The 13,598-nt window shown below is 44.4% G+C and overlaps 1 protein-coding gene across 1 annotated transcript in view; it reads left to right on the top strand.

Annotated features, from left to right (window-relative positions):
* The first annotated feature begins 2,039 nt into the window (after nt 1–2,039).
* LOC117323999 (calmodulin-like) overlaps nt 2,040–13,598 on the top strand; it is a 41,775-nt gene continuing 30,216 nt past the window's right edge. Inside the window, exons 1-2 of the mRNA XM_033879585.1 lie at nt 2,040–2,338; nt 10,489–10,519. Of these exons, the coding sequence (XP_033735476.1) occupies nt 2,288–2,338; nt 10,489–10,519 (82 nt within the window). The 5' untranslated portion in view covers nt 2,040–2,287. The remainder of the gene's footprint in view (nt 2,339–10,488; nt 10,520–13,598) is intronic.

Genomic DNA, 13,598 nt, shown 5'->3' with positions numbered 1-13,598 from the left:
CCACCAACACCCTCATAACATTCTGTCCACCAATAACCTTATGATATCCTGTCCACCAACACCCTCATAACATCCTGTCCGCCAACACCCTCATAGCATTCTGTCCACCAACACCCTCATAACATCATGTCCACCAACACCCTCATAACATCCTGTCCACCAACACCCTCATAACATCCTGTCCACCAATAACCTTATGATATCCTGTCCACCAACACCCTCATGACATTCTGTTCACCAACACCCTCATGAAAAATTCTGTCCACCAACACCCTCATAACATCCTGTCCACCAACACCTTCATAACATTCTGTCCACCATTAACCTTATGATATCCTGTCCACCAACACCCTCATAACATCCTGTCCGCCAACACCCTCATAACATTCTGTCCACCAACACCCTCATAACATCCTGTCCAACAACACCCTCATAACATCCTGTCCACCAACACCCTCATAACATCCTGTCCACCAATAACCTTATGATATCCTGTCCAAAACAATCTCACAACACTCTGTCCACCAACAATCTCATATCATTCTGTCCAACAACAATCTAATATCATTCTGTCCAACAACAATCTCACAACACTCTGTCCACCAATACTCTTATAGCATCTTGTCCACCATTAACCTGCTGTCCACCGACACCCTCATAGCATTCTGTCCATCAACACCCTCATAGCATTCTGTCCATCAACACGCTAATACATGTAACACCTGTCCACCAACACCCCCATAACATCCTGTCCACCAACACCCTCATAAAATCCTGTCCAACAACAATATCATATCCTTCTGTCTAACAACACCTTCATAACATTCTGTCCACCAACACCCCCATAACACTCTGTCCAACAACAATCTCATATCATTCTGTCCAACAACATCCTCATAACATTCTGTCCAACAACAATTTCACAACACTCTGTCCACCAACAATATCACAAAACTCTGTCCACCAACAATCTCGCAACATTCTGTCCACCAACAATCTCACAACACTCTGTCCAACAACAATCTCACAACACTGTCCAACAACAAGCTCATATCATTCTATCCAACAACATCCTCATAACACTCTGTCCACCAACAATATCACAACACTTTGTCCAAAAACATCCTCATAACATTCTGTCCAACAACAATCTAATATTCTGTCCACCAACAATATCATATCATTCTGTCCAACAACAATCTCGTATCATTCTGTCCACCAACAATATCATATCATTCTGTCCAACAACAATCTCGTATCATTCTGTCCACCATCAATATCACAACACTCTGTCCACCAACATCCTCATAACACTCTGTCCACCAACAACCTCATATCATAATTTCTGACAACAATCTCATAACATAATTTCTAACAATTATCACGATATATCCCATGATACGGTAAAATGCCTCAAAGATTACTGTAGTAAATGGACAGACTTGTTTGTTACTATAAATAGCTGGTGTGAGAGCACTGGAACCAGCTATGATTTTTTCTGTCATTGACCACAGTCACACAGGTCAGATCCCATATCTAAAACAGATATATCGACACATCTGTCAGATATAAATAGGTCGGTTTTGCCTTTAGATTTAATATCGGACTGAAGAGAAATGTTGAAGTTTATTGAAAATAAGAGCAGAGGGCTCCATTCCCTCCAAAGACAAATCCTCAGCAATAGCTTCTCGGCCGTTGATGTTTGATAAGGTTGTTCTTGACTTGACGGACCTAAGTACCATGAATCACAGAAAAATATAATGAATCTAAATACGTTCGAGCTTGAAAATATTCAGAAATCATGCGAAAGGTATTTTATTGTCAAAACCAACTGCAGGTGTTGAACAGGTACCTACGGGTACCGTACGTGGTTTTATAATTATGTAGATCTAGATATGTTCAGGCGAAGTATATAAACAACATTATCTCGAAGATCTAGTTCAACACGTGTCGGCTGAAGGAAGGTGCCCGGTACTAGTCAGCTTCAAATGGAATCAATTGAGCCAGATCTTAGACACCGGGAGTGGTGATATAAACCTTATTTGAGTTGAAATAAATCAAGATAGACGGAGAGGAGTAGTATGATGTTGTAGGCGTGAGACTCCGACACGTGTTGATATTGTTGGGAGTTATAATGAAAGCTAACACACCATCACTTATGCTGCAGAAGAAATGAAATAAAACGTACGGATATGAGGATTCATTATTTCCCGTCTCACGTCCTAAGGAAATCTCCGACATTATCAGGAAGTGGACGAGCTATTGATCAGCAGATCAATCTGTTATCATGTATTGGGACTGGACTAACCGTATCGATTTGACGATGTCTATTGAACAGGTAGGTAATTCGTCAAGAGTCGGTACACACAGACTGACGGCCTCTCCGAGTGGTCGATTTTTACCAACATTATGTAACTTACATTTAAACAGTATTTATCAATCATGAGATCGAGGTAGAAACTTATGTCAGCGGAAAAGTGTTATAATGGAATACAGACGGATTCAGCAGGTAAGAAAGACACAGGGAATGAGTAAATCTCAAGAGACATGAAAATGACTGGTGACAATCTACTAGTCCATAGCAGGTAGCAGTAAAAAGAGTACGAGTGTTGTGGGAGTCGGGGGAGAGTAGTGTTAGGGGTGAGGAGTCAGTAGTGTTAGGGGTGGGGAGTCAGTAGTGTTAGGGGTGAGGAGTCAGTAGTGTTAGGGGTGGGGAGTCAGTAGTGTTAGGGGTGAGGGAGCCAGGGGACAGTAGTGTTAGGGGTAACACAGCCAGAGGACAGTAGTGTTAGGGGTAACACAGTCAGGGGACAGTAGTGTTAGGGGTAACACAGCCAGGGGACAGTAGTGTTAGGGGTGAGGGAGCCAGGGGACAGTAGTGTTAGGGGTAACACAGTCAGGGGACAGTAGTGTTAGGGGTAACACAGTCAGGGGACAGTGGTGTTAGGGGTGAGGGAGCCAGGGGACAGTAGTGTTAGGGGTAACACAGCCAGGGGACAGTGGTGTTAGGGGGGAGGGAGCCAGGGGACAGTAGTGTTAGGGGTAACACAGTCAGGGGACAGTGGTGTTAGGGGGGAGGGAGCCAGGGGACAGTAGTGTTAGGGGTAACACAGCCAGGGGACAGTGGTGTTAGGGGTGACACAGTCAGGGGACAGTAGTGTTAGGGGTAACACAGCCAGGGGACAGTAGTGTTAGGGGTAACACAGCCAGGGGACAGTGGTGTTAGGGGGGAGGGAGCCAGGGGACAGTAGTGTTAGGGGTGAGGGAGCCAGGGGACAGTAGTGTTAGCGGTAACACAGTCAGGGGACAGTAGTGTTAGGGGTGACACAGTCAGGGGACAGTAGTGTAAGGGGTAACACAGCCAGGGGACAGTAGTGTTAGGGGTAACACAGCCAGGGGACAGTAGTGTTAGGGGTAACACAGCCAGGGGACAGTAGTGTTAGGGGTAACACAGCCAGGGGACAGTAGTGTTAGGGGTAACACAGTCAGGGGACAGTAGTGTTAGGGGTAACACAGCCAGGGGACAGTAGTGTTAGGGGTAACACAGCCAGGGGACAGTAGTGTTAGCGGTAACACAGTCAGGGGACAGTAGTGTTAGGGGTAACACAGTCAGGGGACAGTAGTGTAAGGGGTAACACAGCCAGGGGACAGTAGTGTTAGGGGTAACACAGCCAGGGGACAGTAGTGTTAGGGGTAACACAGTCAGGGGACAGTAGTGTTAGGGGTAACACAGTCAGGGGACAGTAGTGTTAGGGGTAACACAGCCAGGGGACAGTGGTGTTAGGGGTAACACAGCCAGGGGACAGTAGTGTTAGGGGTAACACAGTCAGGGGACAGTAGTGTTAGGGGTAACACAGTCAGGGGACAGTAGTGTTAGGGGTAACACAGCCAGGGGACAGTAGTGTTAGCGGTAACACAGCCAGGGGACAGTAGTGTTAGGGGTGAGTGAGCCAGGGGACAGTAGTGTTAGGGGTAACACAGCCAGGGGACAGTAGTGTTTGGGGTGAGTGAGCCAGGGGACAGTAGTGTTAGGGGTAACACAGCCAGGGGACAGTAGTGTTATGGGTAACACAGCCAGGGGACAGTAGTGTTAGGGGTGAGTGAGCCAGGGGACAGTAGTGTTAGGGGTAACACAGCCAGGGGACAGTGGTGTTAGGGATAACACAGCCAGGGGACAGTAGTGTTAGGGGTAACACAGACAGGGGACAGTGGTGTTAGGGGTAACACAGTCAGGGGACAGTAGTGTTAGAGGTAACACAGCCAGTGGACAGTAGTGTTAGGGGTAACACAGTCAGGGGACAGTAGTGTTAAGGGTAACACAGCCAGGGGACAGTAGTGTTAGGGGTAACACAGCCAGGGGACAGTAGTGTTAGGGGTAACACAGTCAGGGGACAGTAGTGTTAGGGGTAACACAGTCAGGGGACAGTAGTGTTAGGGGTAACACAGCCAGGGGACAGTAGTGTTAGGGGTAACACAACCAGGGGACAGTAGTGTTAGGGGTAACACAGCCAGGGGACAGTAGTGTTAGGGGTAACACAGCCAGGGGACAGTAGTGTTAGGGGTAACACAGCCAGGGGACAGTAGTGTTAGGGGTAACACAGCCAGGGGACAGTAGTGTTAGGGGTAACACAGCCAGGGGACAGTAGTGTTAGGGGTAACACAGTCAGGGGTCAGTAGTGTTAGGGGTAACACAGCCAGGGGACAGTAGTGTTAGGGGTAACACAGCCAGGGGACAGTAGTGTTAGGGGTAACACAGCCAGGGGACAGTAGTGTTAGGGGTAACACAGCCAGGGGACAGTAGTGTTAGGGGTAACACAGTCAGGGGACAGTAGTGTTAGGGGTAACACAGCCAGGGGACAGTAGTGTTAGGGGTAACACAGCCAGGGGACAGTAGTGTTATGGGTAACACAGCCAGGGGACAGTAGTGTTAGGGGTGAGTGAGCCAGGGGACAGTAGTGTTAGGGGTAACACAGCCAGGGGACAGTAGTGTTAGGGGTAACACAGCCAGGGGACAGTAGTGTTAGGGGTAACACAGCCAGGGGACAGTGGTGTTAGGGGTAACACAGCCAGGGGACAGTAGTGTTAGCGGTAACACAGTCAGGGGACAGTAGTGTTAGGGGTGACACAGTCAGGGGACAGTAGTGTAAGGGGTAACACAGCCAGGAGACAGTAGTGTTAGGGGTAACACAGCCAGGGGACAGTAGTGTTAGGGGTAACACAGCCAGGGGACAGTAGTGTTAGGGGTAACACAGCCAGGGGACAGTAGTGTTAGGGGTAACACAGTCAGGGGACAGTAGTGTTAGGGGTAACACAGCCAGGGGACAGTAGTGTTAGGGGTAACACAGCCAGGGGACAGTAGTGTTAGCGGTAACACAGTCAGGGGACAGTAGTGTTAGGGGTAACACAGTCAGGGGACAGTAGTGTAAGGGGTAACACAGCCAGGGGACAGTAGTGTTAGGGGTAACACAGCCAGGGGACAGTAGTGTTAGGGGTAACACAGTCAGGGGACAGTAGTGTTAGGGGTAACACAGTCAGGGGACAGTAGTGTTAGGGGTAACACAGCCAGGGGACAGTGGTGTTAGGGGTAACACAGCCAGGGGACAGTAGTGTTAGGGGTAACACAGTCAGGGGACAGTAGTGTTAGGGGTAACACAGTCAGGGGACAGTAGTGTTAGGGGTAACACAGCCAGGGGACAGTAGTGTTAGCGGTAACACAGCCAGGGGACAGTAGTGTTAGGGGTGAGTGAGCCAGGGGACAGTAGTGTTAGGGGTAACACAGCCAGGGGACAGTAGTGTTTGGGGTGAGTGAGCCAGGGGACAGTAGTGTTAGGGGTAACACAGCCAGGGGACAGTAGTGTTAGGGGTAACACAGCCAGGGGACAGTAGTGTTAGGGGTGAGTGAGCCAGGGGACAGTAGTGTTAGGGGTAACACAGCCAGGGGACAGTGGTGTTAGGGGTAACACAGCCAGGGGACAGTAGTGTTAGGGGTAACACAGACAGGGGACAGTGGTGTTAGGGGTAACACAGTCAGGGGACAGTAGTGTTAGAGGTAACACAGCCAGTGGACAGTAGTGTTAGGGGTAACACAGTCAGGGGACAGTAGTGTTAAGGGTAACACAGCCAGGGGACAGTAGTGTTAGGGGTAACACAGCCAGGGGACAGTAGTGTTAGGGGTAACACAGTCAGGGGACAGTAGTGTTAGGGGTAACACAGTCAGGGGACAGTAGTGTTAGGGGTAACACAGCCAGGGGACAGTAGTGTTAGGGGTAACACAACCAGGGGACAGTAGTGTTAGGGGTAACACAGCCAGGGGACAGTAGTGTTAGGGGTAACACAGCCAGGGGACAGTAGTGTTAGGGGTAACACAGTCAGGGGACAGTAGTGTTAGGGGTAACACAGCCAGGGGACAGTAGTGTTAGGGGTAACACAGCCAGGGGACAGTAGTGTTAGGGGTGAGGATGTCAGGGGACAGTAGTGTTAGGGGTAACACAGCCAGGGGACAGTAGTGTTAGGGGTAACACAGTCAGGGGACAGTAGTGTTAGGGGTAACACAGCCAGGGGACAGTAGTGTTAGGGGTAACACAGCCAGGGGACAGTAGTGTTAGGGGTAACACAGCCAGGGGACAGTAGTGTTAGGGGTAACACAGCCAGGGGACAGTAGTGTTAGGGGTAACACAGCCAGGGGACAGTAGTGTTAGGGGTAACACAGTCAGGGGACAGTAGTGTTAGGGGTAACACAGCCAGGGGACAGTAGTGTTAGGGGTAACACAGCCAGGGGACAGTAGTGTTAGGGGTGAGGATGTCAGGGGACAGTAGTGTTAGGGGTAACACAGCCAGGGGACAGTAGTGTTAGGGGTAACACAGTCAGGGGACAGTAGTGTTAGGGGTAACACAGCCAGGGGACAGTAGTGTTAGGGGTAACACAGCCAGGGGACAGTAGTGTTAGGGGTAACACAGCCAGGGGACAGTAGTGTTAGGGGTAACACAGCCAGGGGACAGTAGTGTTAGGGGTAACACAGCCAGGGGACAGTAGTGTTAGGGGTAACACAGCCAGGGGACAGTAGTGTTAGGGGTAACACAGCCAGGGGACAGTGGTGTTAGGGGTAACACAGCCAGGGGACAGTGGTGTTAGGGGTAACACAGCCAGGGGACAGTAGTGTTAGGGGTAACACAGCCAGGGGACAGTGGTGTTAGGGGTAACACAGTCAGGGGACAGTAGTGTTAGAGGTAACACAGCCAGTGGACAATAGTGTTAGGGGTAACACAGTCAGGGGACAGTAGTGTTAAGGGTAACACAGCCAGGGGACAGTAGTGTTAGGGGTAACACAGCCAGGGGACAGTAGTGTTAGGGGTAACACAGTCAGGGGACAGTAGTGTTAGGGGTAACACAGCCAGGGGACAGTAGTGTTAGGGGTAACACAACCAGGGGACAGTAGTGTTAGGGGTAACACAGCCAGGGGACAGTAGTGTTAGGGGTAACACAGCCAGGGGACAGTAGTGTTAGGGGTAACACAGCCAGGGGACAGTAGTGTTAGGGGTAACACAGCCAGGGGACAGTAGTGTTAGGGGTAACACAGCCAGGGGACAGTAGTGTTAGGGGTAACACAGCCAGGGGACAGTAGTGTTAGGGGTAACACAGCCAGGGGACAGTAGTGTTAGGGGTAACACAGCCAGGGGACAGTAGTGTTAGGGGTAACACAGTCAGGGGACAGTAGTGTTAGGGGTAACACAGCCAGGGGACAGTAGTGTTAGGGGTAACACAGCCAGGGGACAGTAGTGTTAGGGGTGAGGATGTCAGGGGACAGTAGTGTTAGGGGTAACACAGCCAGGGGACAGTGGTGTTAGGGGTAACACAGCCAGGGGACAGTAGTGTTAGGGGTAACACAGTCAGGGGACAGTAGTGTTAGGGGTAACACAGCCAGGGGACAGTAGAGTTAGGGGTAACACAGTCAGGGGACAGTAGTGTTAGGGGTAACACAGCCAGGGGACAGTAGTGTTAGGGGTAACACAGCCAGGGGACAGTAGTGTTAGGGGTAACACAGCCAGGGGACAGTAGTGTTAGGGGTAACACAGCCAGGGGACAGTAGTGTTAGGGGTAACACAGCCAGGGGACAGTAGTGTTAGGGGTAACACAGCCAGGGGACAGTAGTGTTAGGGGTAACACAGTCAGGGGACAGTAGTGTTAGGGGTAACACAGCCAGGTGACAGTAGTGTTAGGGGTAACACAGTCAGGGGACAGTAGTGTTAGGGGTAACACAGCCAGGGGACAGTAGTGTTAGGGGTAACACAGTCAGGGGACAGTAGTGTTAGGGGTAACACAGCCAGGGGATTGTAAATTGATTGCTGTGTCTGGTAAGAACACTACTGTCCCCACCCTGTGTTACCCCGAACGTTACTGTCGCTTTGCTGTTACATTAGCGTTAGGTCCTACGAAGCTAGAAGACAGCAGTGCCAGTAAGGATATGCCGCAGAAAGTTTTACGTGATTAACAATCTGTTGGTAACTGTTAACGTGACCAGGTGACGGATGAACCTCTGGTAACCGTTGGCGTGACCAGGTGACGGATGACCTCTGGTAACCGTTAGCGTGACCAGGTGACGGATGAACCTCTAGTAACCGTTAGCGTGACCAGGTGACAGATGAACCTCTGGTAACCGTTAGCGTGACCAGGTGACGGATATACCTCTTGTTACCGCTAGTGTGACCGGGTTGTTGGGTGATCCTTTGGTTACCGCTAGTGTGACCGGGTTGCGGATAATTATATGGTTACCGCTAGTGTGACCGGGTTGTTGGGTGATCCTTTGGTTACCGCTAGTGTGACTGGGTTGCGGATAATTATATGGTTACCGCTAGTGTGACCGGGTTGTTGGGTGATCCTTTGGTTACCGCTAGTGTGACTGGGTTGCGGATAATTATATGGTTACCGCTAGTGTGACCGGGTTGTTGGGTGATCCTTTGGTTACCGCTAGTGTGACCGGGTTGCGGATGATTATATTGTTACCGCTAGTGTGACTGGGTTGCGGATGATTCTTTAGTTACCGCTAGTGTGACCGGGTTGCGGATGATTCTTTGGTAACCGCTAGTGTAACCGGTTTGCGGGTGATCCTTTGGTAACCGCTAGAGGGACTGGGTTGCAGATGATACTTTGGTTTCTGCTTGTGTGACCGGATTACATATATATTGTATATGTTTTAACACGAACGATAACGCGTGACGGATTATCTCTTTGTTATTTGTCCGTGTATTATACATGTGTGATAATTAAACTTCATTACTTTTCCATGTGACATTTATGAAGGAGCTTCACAGACATACATATATATATGAAGTGACCATGTGTGATTTTATTACTGTAAAATAACTATTTCATGTGACATCTATTAAGTAACTTCACAGACATACCGGAAGTGACCGTGTGTGTTTAAAATGTTCACCTGATGACATGTGTATCTCAGTAAATCAATTTTAATTTAAATGTCATGGCCATCTAGTAGTAATTCGTTTACACACAATGTTCGTTTCGATATCCGCCCTGTCAAGCTTGATGAGGAAGACGTCCCTCTGTCGATCCGGCATCATCGGTGATACAGGCCTTAATCCTGTATGTCTACAGTAGTAACGACGTATCTCCCTTCAACGGGAGCGGTTACACAGTTAAACAATATCTATAGCGCATTTCTCTCCTGGCCTTTTACCCTGCAGTATAGAAATATTTGAAGCACTTGTGAAGTGAAGGTCGGGTTGTGATTCAGACGTGAAAATGTACTAGTAATACAGAGGACAGCGGGTAGGGTACGCCTATACCGCCATATCGGGTCACTGTGTTTGTATATCGATCAGCTGTTGATGTATCGAAGGGATATATATGGATTAAAACCGAGACTTGATGGTAAGTGCGTTTTATATATAAAAGGGGAGTTTTTAGAAATCGGTGAAGTCCGCTAAGCCGCCAAGCTAATATTATTGCGGAAACGGCCAGTATAACAACAACTGAGGAATTGTACATTGTAAAATACTGGTGAGTGCTGAGTCACACGATACAAAGGGAGGATACACGGCGTATCAAACTGCACTCAACATGAGGAGGGTGGAGTGTTTTTAATGCGTTAACTCTGACGGACATCCCCGATGGTAGGTTTGCATATAACCAGACGTGTCTATCTATGTTGCAATAACACCGCAATGCGTAAATTCTAAATTTAACTTAGAGACACGGGAATGCGAATACTCTATTATCGGTATTTATAAACTCGTACAAACATTTGTAAGATGAATATCTCGGCAGCGTGGCTACTACAACCGCGTTAGAACGCTATGATTGTGAATCACGTTAAGCTGACGGATATGTTGACCTATTTCTGTAGTATATAGACATACACACTTTCGTTAAGTACTTTACCATACATTATAATTATCAATTTAAAGATGGAGTATGTTATCTGTTTACATTCGTAATTGCCTGGTCATGTGCCGTTTTTCTCTTTACAGGCTGAGGGGCTAACGGACGAACATATCGCAGGTAACAAATGATACTTAACACCTATGTAAACATAAATATACCCCTATATATACCTAACACGACAGGTAACGATAGTATATACCTATATATATACCTAACACGACAGGTAGCGATAGTATATACCTATATATACCTAACACGACAGGTAACGATAGTATATACCTATATATACCTAACACGACAGGTAACGATAGTACATACCTATATATACCTAACACAACAGGTAACGATAGTACATACCTATATATACCTAACACGACAGGTAACGATAGTACATACCTATATATACCTAACACGACAGGTAACGACATACCTATATATACCTAACACAACAGGTAACGATAGTACATACCTATATATACCTAACACGACAGGTAACGATAGTACATACCTATATATACCTAACACGACAGGTAACGATAGTACATACCTATATATACCTAACACGACAGGTAACGATAGTATATACCTATATATACCTAACACGACAGGTAACGATAGTATATACCTATATATACCTAACACGACAGGTAACGATAGTATATACCTATATATACCTAACACGACAGGTAACGATAGTATATACCTATATATACCTTACACGACAGGTAACGATAGTATATACCTATATATACCTAACACGACAGGTAACGATAGTATATACCTATATATACCTAACACGACAGGTAACGATAGTATATACCTATATATATACCTAACACGACAGGTAAGGATAGTATATACCTATATATACCTAACACGACAGGTAACGATGGTATATACCTATATATATCTAACACGACAGGTAACGATAGTATATACCTATATATACAATGTACCTAACACGACAGGTAAGGATAGTATATACCTATATATATACCTAACACGACCACTAACGATAGTATATACCTATATATACCTAACACGACAGGTAACGATAGTACATACCTATATATACCTAACACGACAGGTAACGATAGTACATACCTATATATACCTAACACGACAGGTAGCGATAGTATATACCTATATATACCTAACACGACAGGTAACGATATTATATACCTATATATACCTAACACGACAGGTAACGATAGTATATACCTATATATACCTAACACGACCACTAACGATAGTATATACCTATATATACCTAACACGACAGGTAACGATAGTATGCCAATGTTTATTTTTCACAGGATAATACATTAAAATGAGCATGCCTACTGTTCTCCATGCCCTGTCTTTATGTCTGTCTTTTTTGTCTGTCTTTATGACTGTCATTAACCTCGTGTTTTTTGTCTTTGTGTCAGTATTTTTGTCTGTCTTTATCCCTATCTTTTTATCTGTCTTTATGTCTGTCTTTATCTCTGACTTTATGACTGTTTTTGTCTGTCTTTATCCCTGTCTTTTTGTATGTTTTTCTGTCTTCATCCCTGTCTTTTTGTATGTTTTTCTGTCTTTATCTCTGTCTTTTTGTTTGTGTTTTTGCCTGTCTTAATCCCTGTCTTTATCCATGTCTTAATCCCTGTCTTTATCCATGTCTTGATGTCTGTGTTTATTCCTGTCTTTATGTCTGTCTTTGTGTCTGTCTTTATGCATGTCTTTATGCCTGTCTTTTTGTCTGTCTGTATGTCTGTCTTTCCTCCACTATTTTACTTTGCATTAATATAGTGAAAGTTATTTTCTGAAAATAGGTCTTTATTTATGCATCAATAGCTTAATATAATCATAATACACACATTCCCATACATAAACTTTATTTTATTGTTGGCGTAGTGTATAATCCAGTCATCTTATGTTACTTCCGGTATTTAACGACGCGGTTTATAACAGGAAGTATACCTTTAACACCAGAATCTAACGCACGACCTGCCAGCTTTCGTCAGGTTGCATGATAAATATATTAAGTTTTATAGCGAGAGACAACAACTGGTTAGGTTCAATGACAACATAGGTTGGTATCTGATGAGCTCGACAACTAGTCTGTCACACAGCTGCTAACATCCATCATATCATTACAACAACCGAATACAATCTCAGCCTATCTGTCTGATTTCCCCGATTCTATTGTTTACATATCATACTCTGTCTATGCGCCCACTGACATTGTCACGGTAGCTGGTGTGTCCTCTGACCTTGCAACAACAGCCGGTATGTCTTTATTATTAACTCTTCTACAACACTATATATAAACCACTATTATATACACAAAACTAATAGATATAAAACAGTATTATATACACAAAACTAATAGATATAAAACACTATTATATATACAAAACTAATAGATATAAAACACTATTATATATACAAAACTAATAGATATAAAACACTATTATATACAAAACTAATAGATATAAAACACTATTATATATACAAAACTAATAGATATAAAACACTATTATATATACAAAACTAATAGATATAAAACACTATTATATATACAAAACTAATAGATATAAAACACTATTATATATACAAAACTAATAGATATAAAACACTATTATATACACAAAACTAATAGATATAAAACACTATTATATACACAAAACTAATAGATATAAAACACTATTATATACACAAAACTAATAGATATAAAACACTATTATATACACAAAACTAATAGATATAAAACACTGTTATATATACAAAACTAATAGATATAAAACACTGTTATATACACAAAACTAATAGATATAAAACACTATTATATATACAAAACTAATAGATATAAAACACTGTTATATACACAAAACTAATAGATATAAAACACCATTATATATACAAAACTAATAGATATAAAACACTGTTATATACACAAAACTAATAGATATAAAACACCATTATATATACAAAACTAATAGATATAAAACACTATTATATATACAAAACTAATAGATATAAAACACTATTATATATACAAAACTAATAGATATAAAACACTATTATATATACAAAACTAATAGATATAAAACACTGTTATATATACAAAACTAATAGATATAAAACACCATTATATATACAAAACTAATAGATATAAAACACTGTTATATACACAAAACTAATAGATATAAAA

The sequence above is a fragment of the Pecten maximus genome, chromosome 3, assembly GCF_902652985.1.
Source record: "Pecten maximus chromosome 3, xPecMax1.1, whole genome shotgun sequence".
In the NCBI taxonomy this organism is placed as follows: domain Eukaryota; kingdom Metazoa; phylum Mollusca; class Bivalvia; order Pectinida; family Pectinidae; genus Pecten; species Pecten maximus.
The sequence above is the reverse complement of the archived record's forward strand: the minus strand, read 5'-3'. Positions and strand labels throughout refer to the sequence as shown.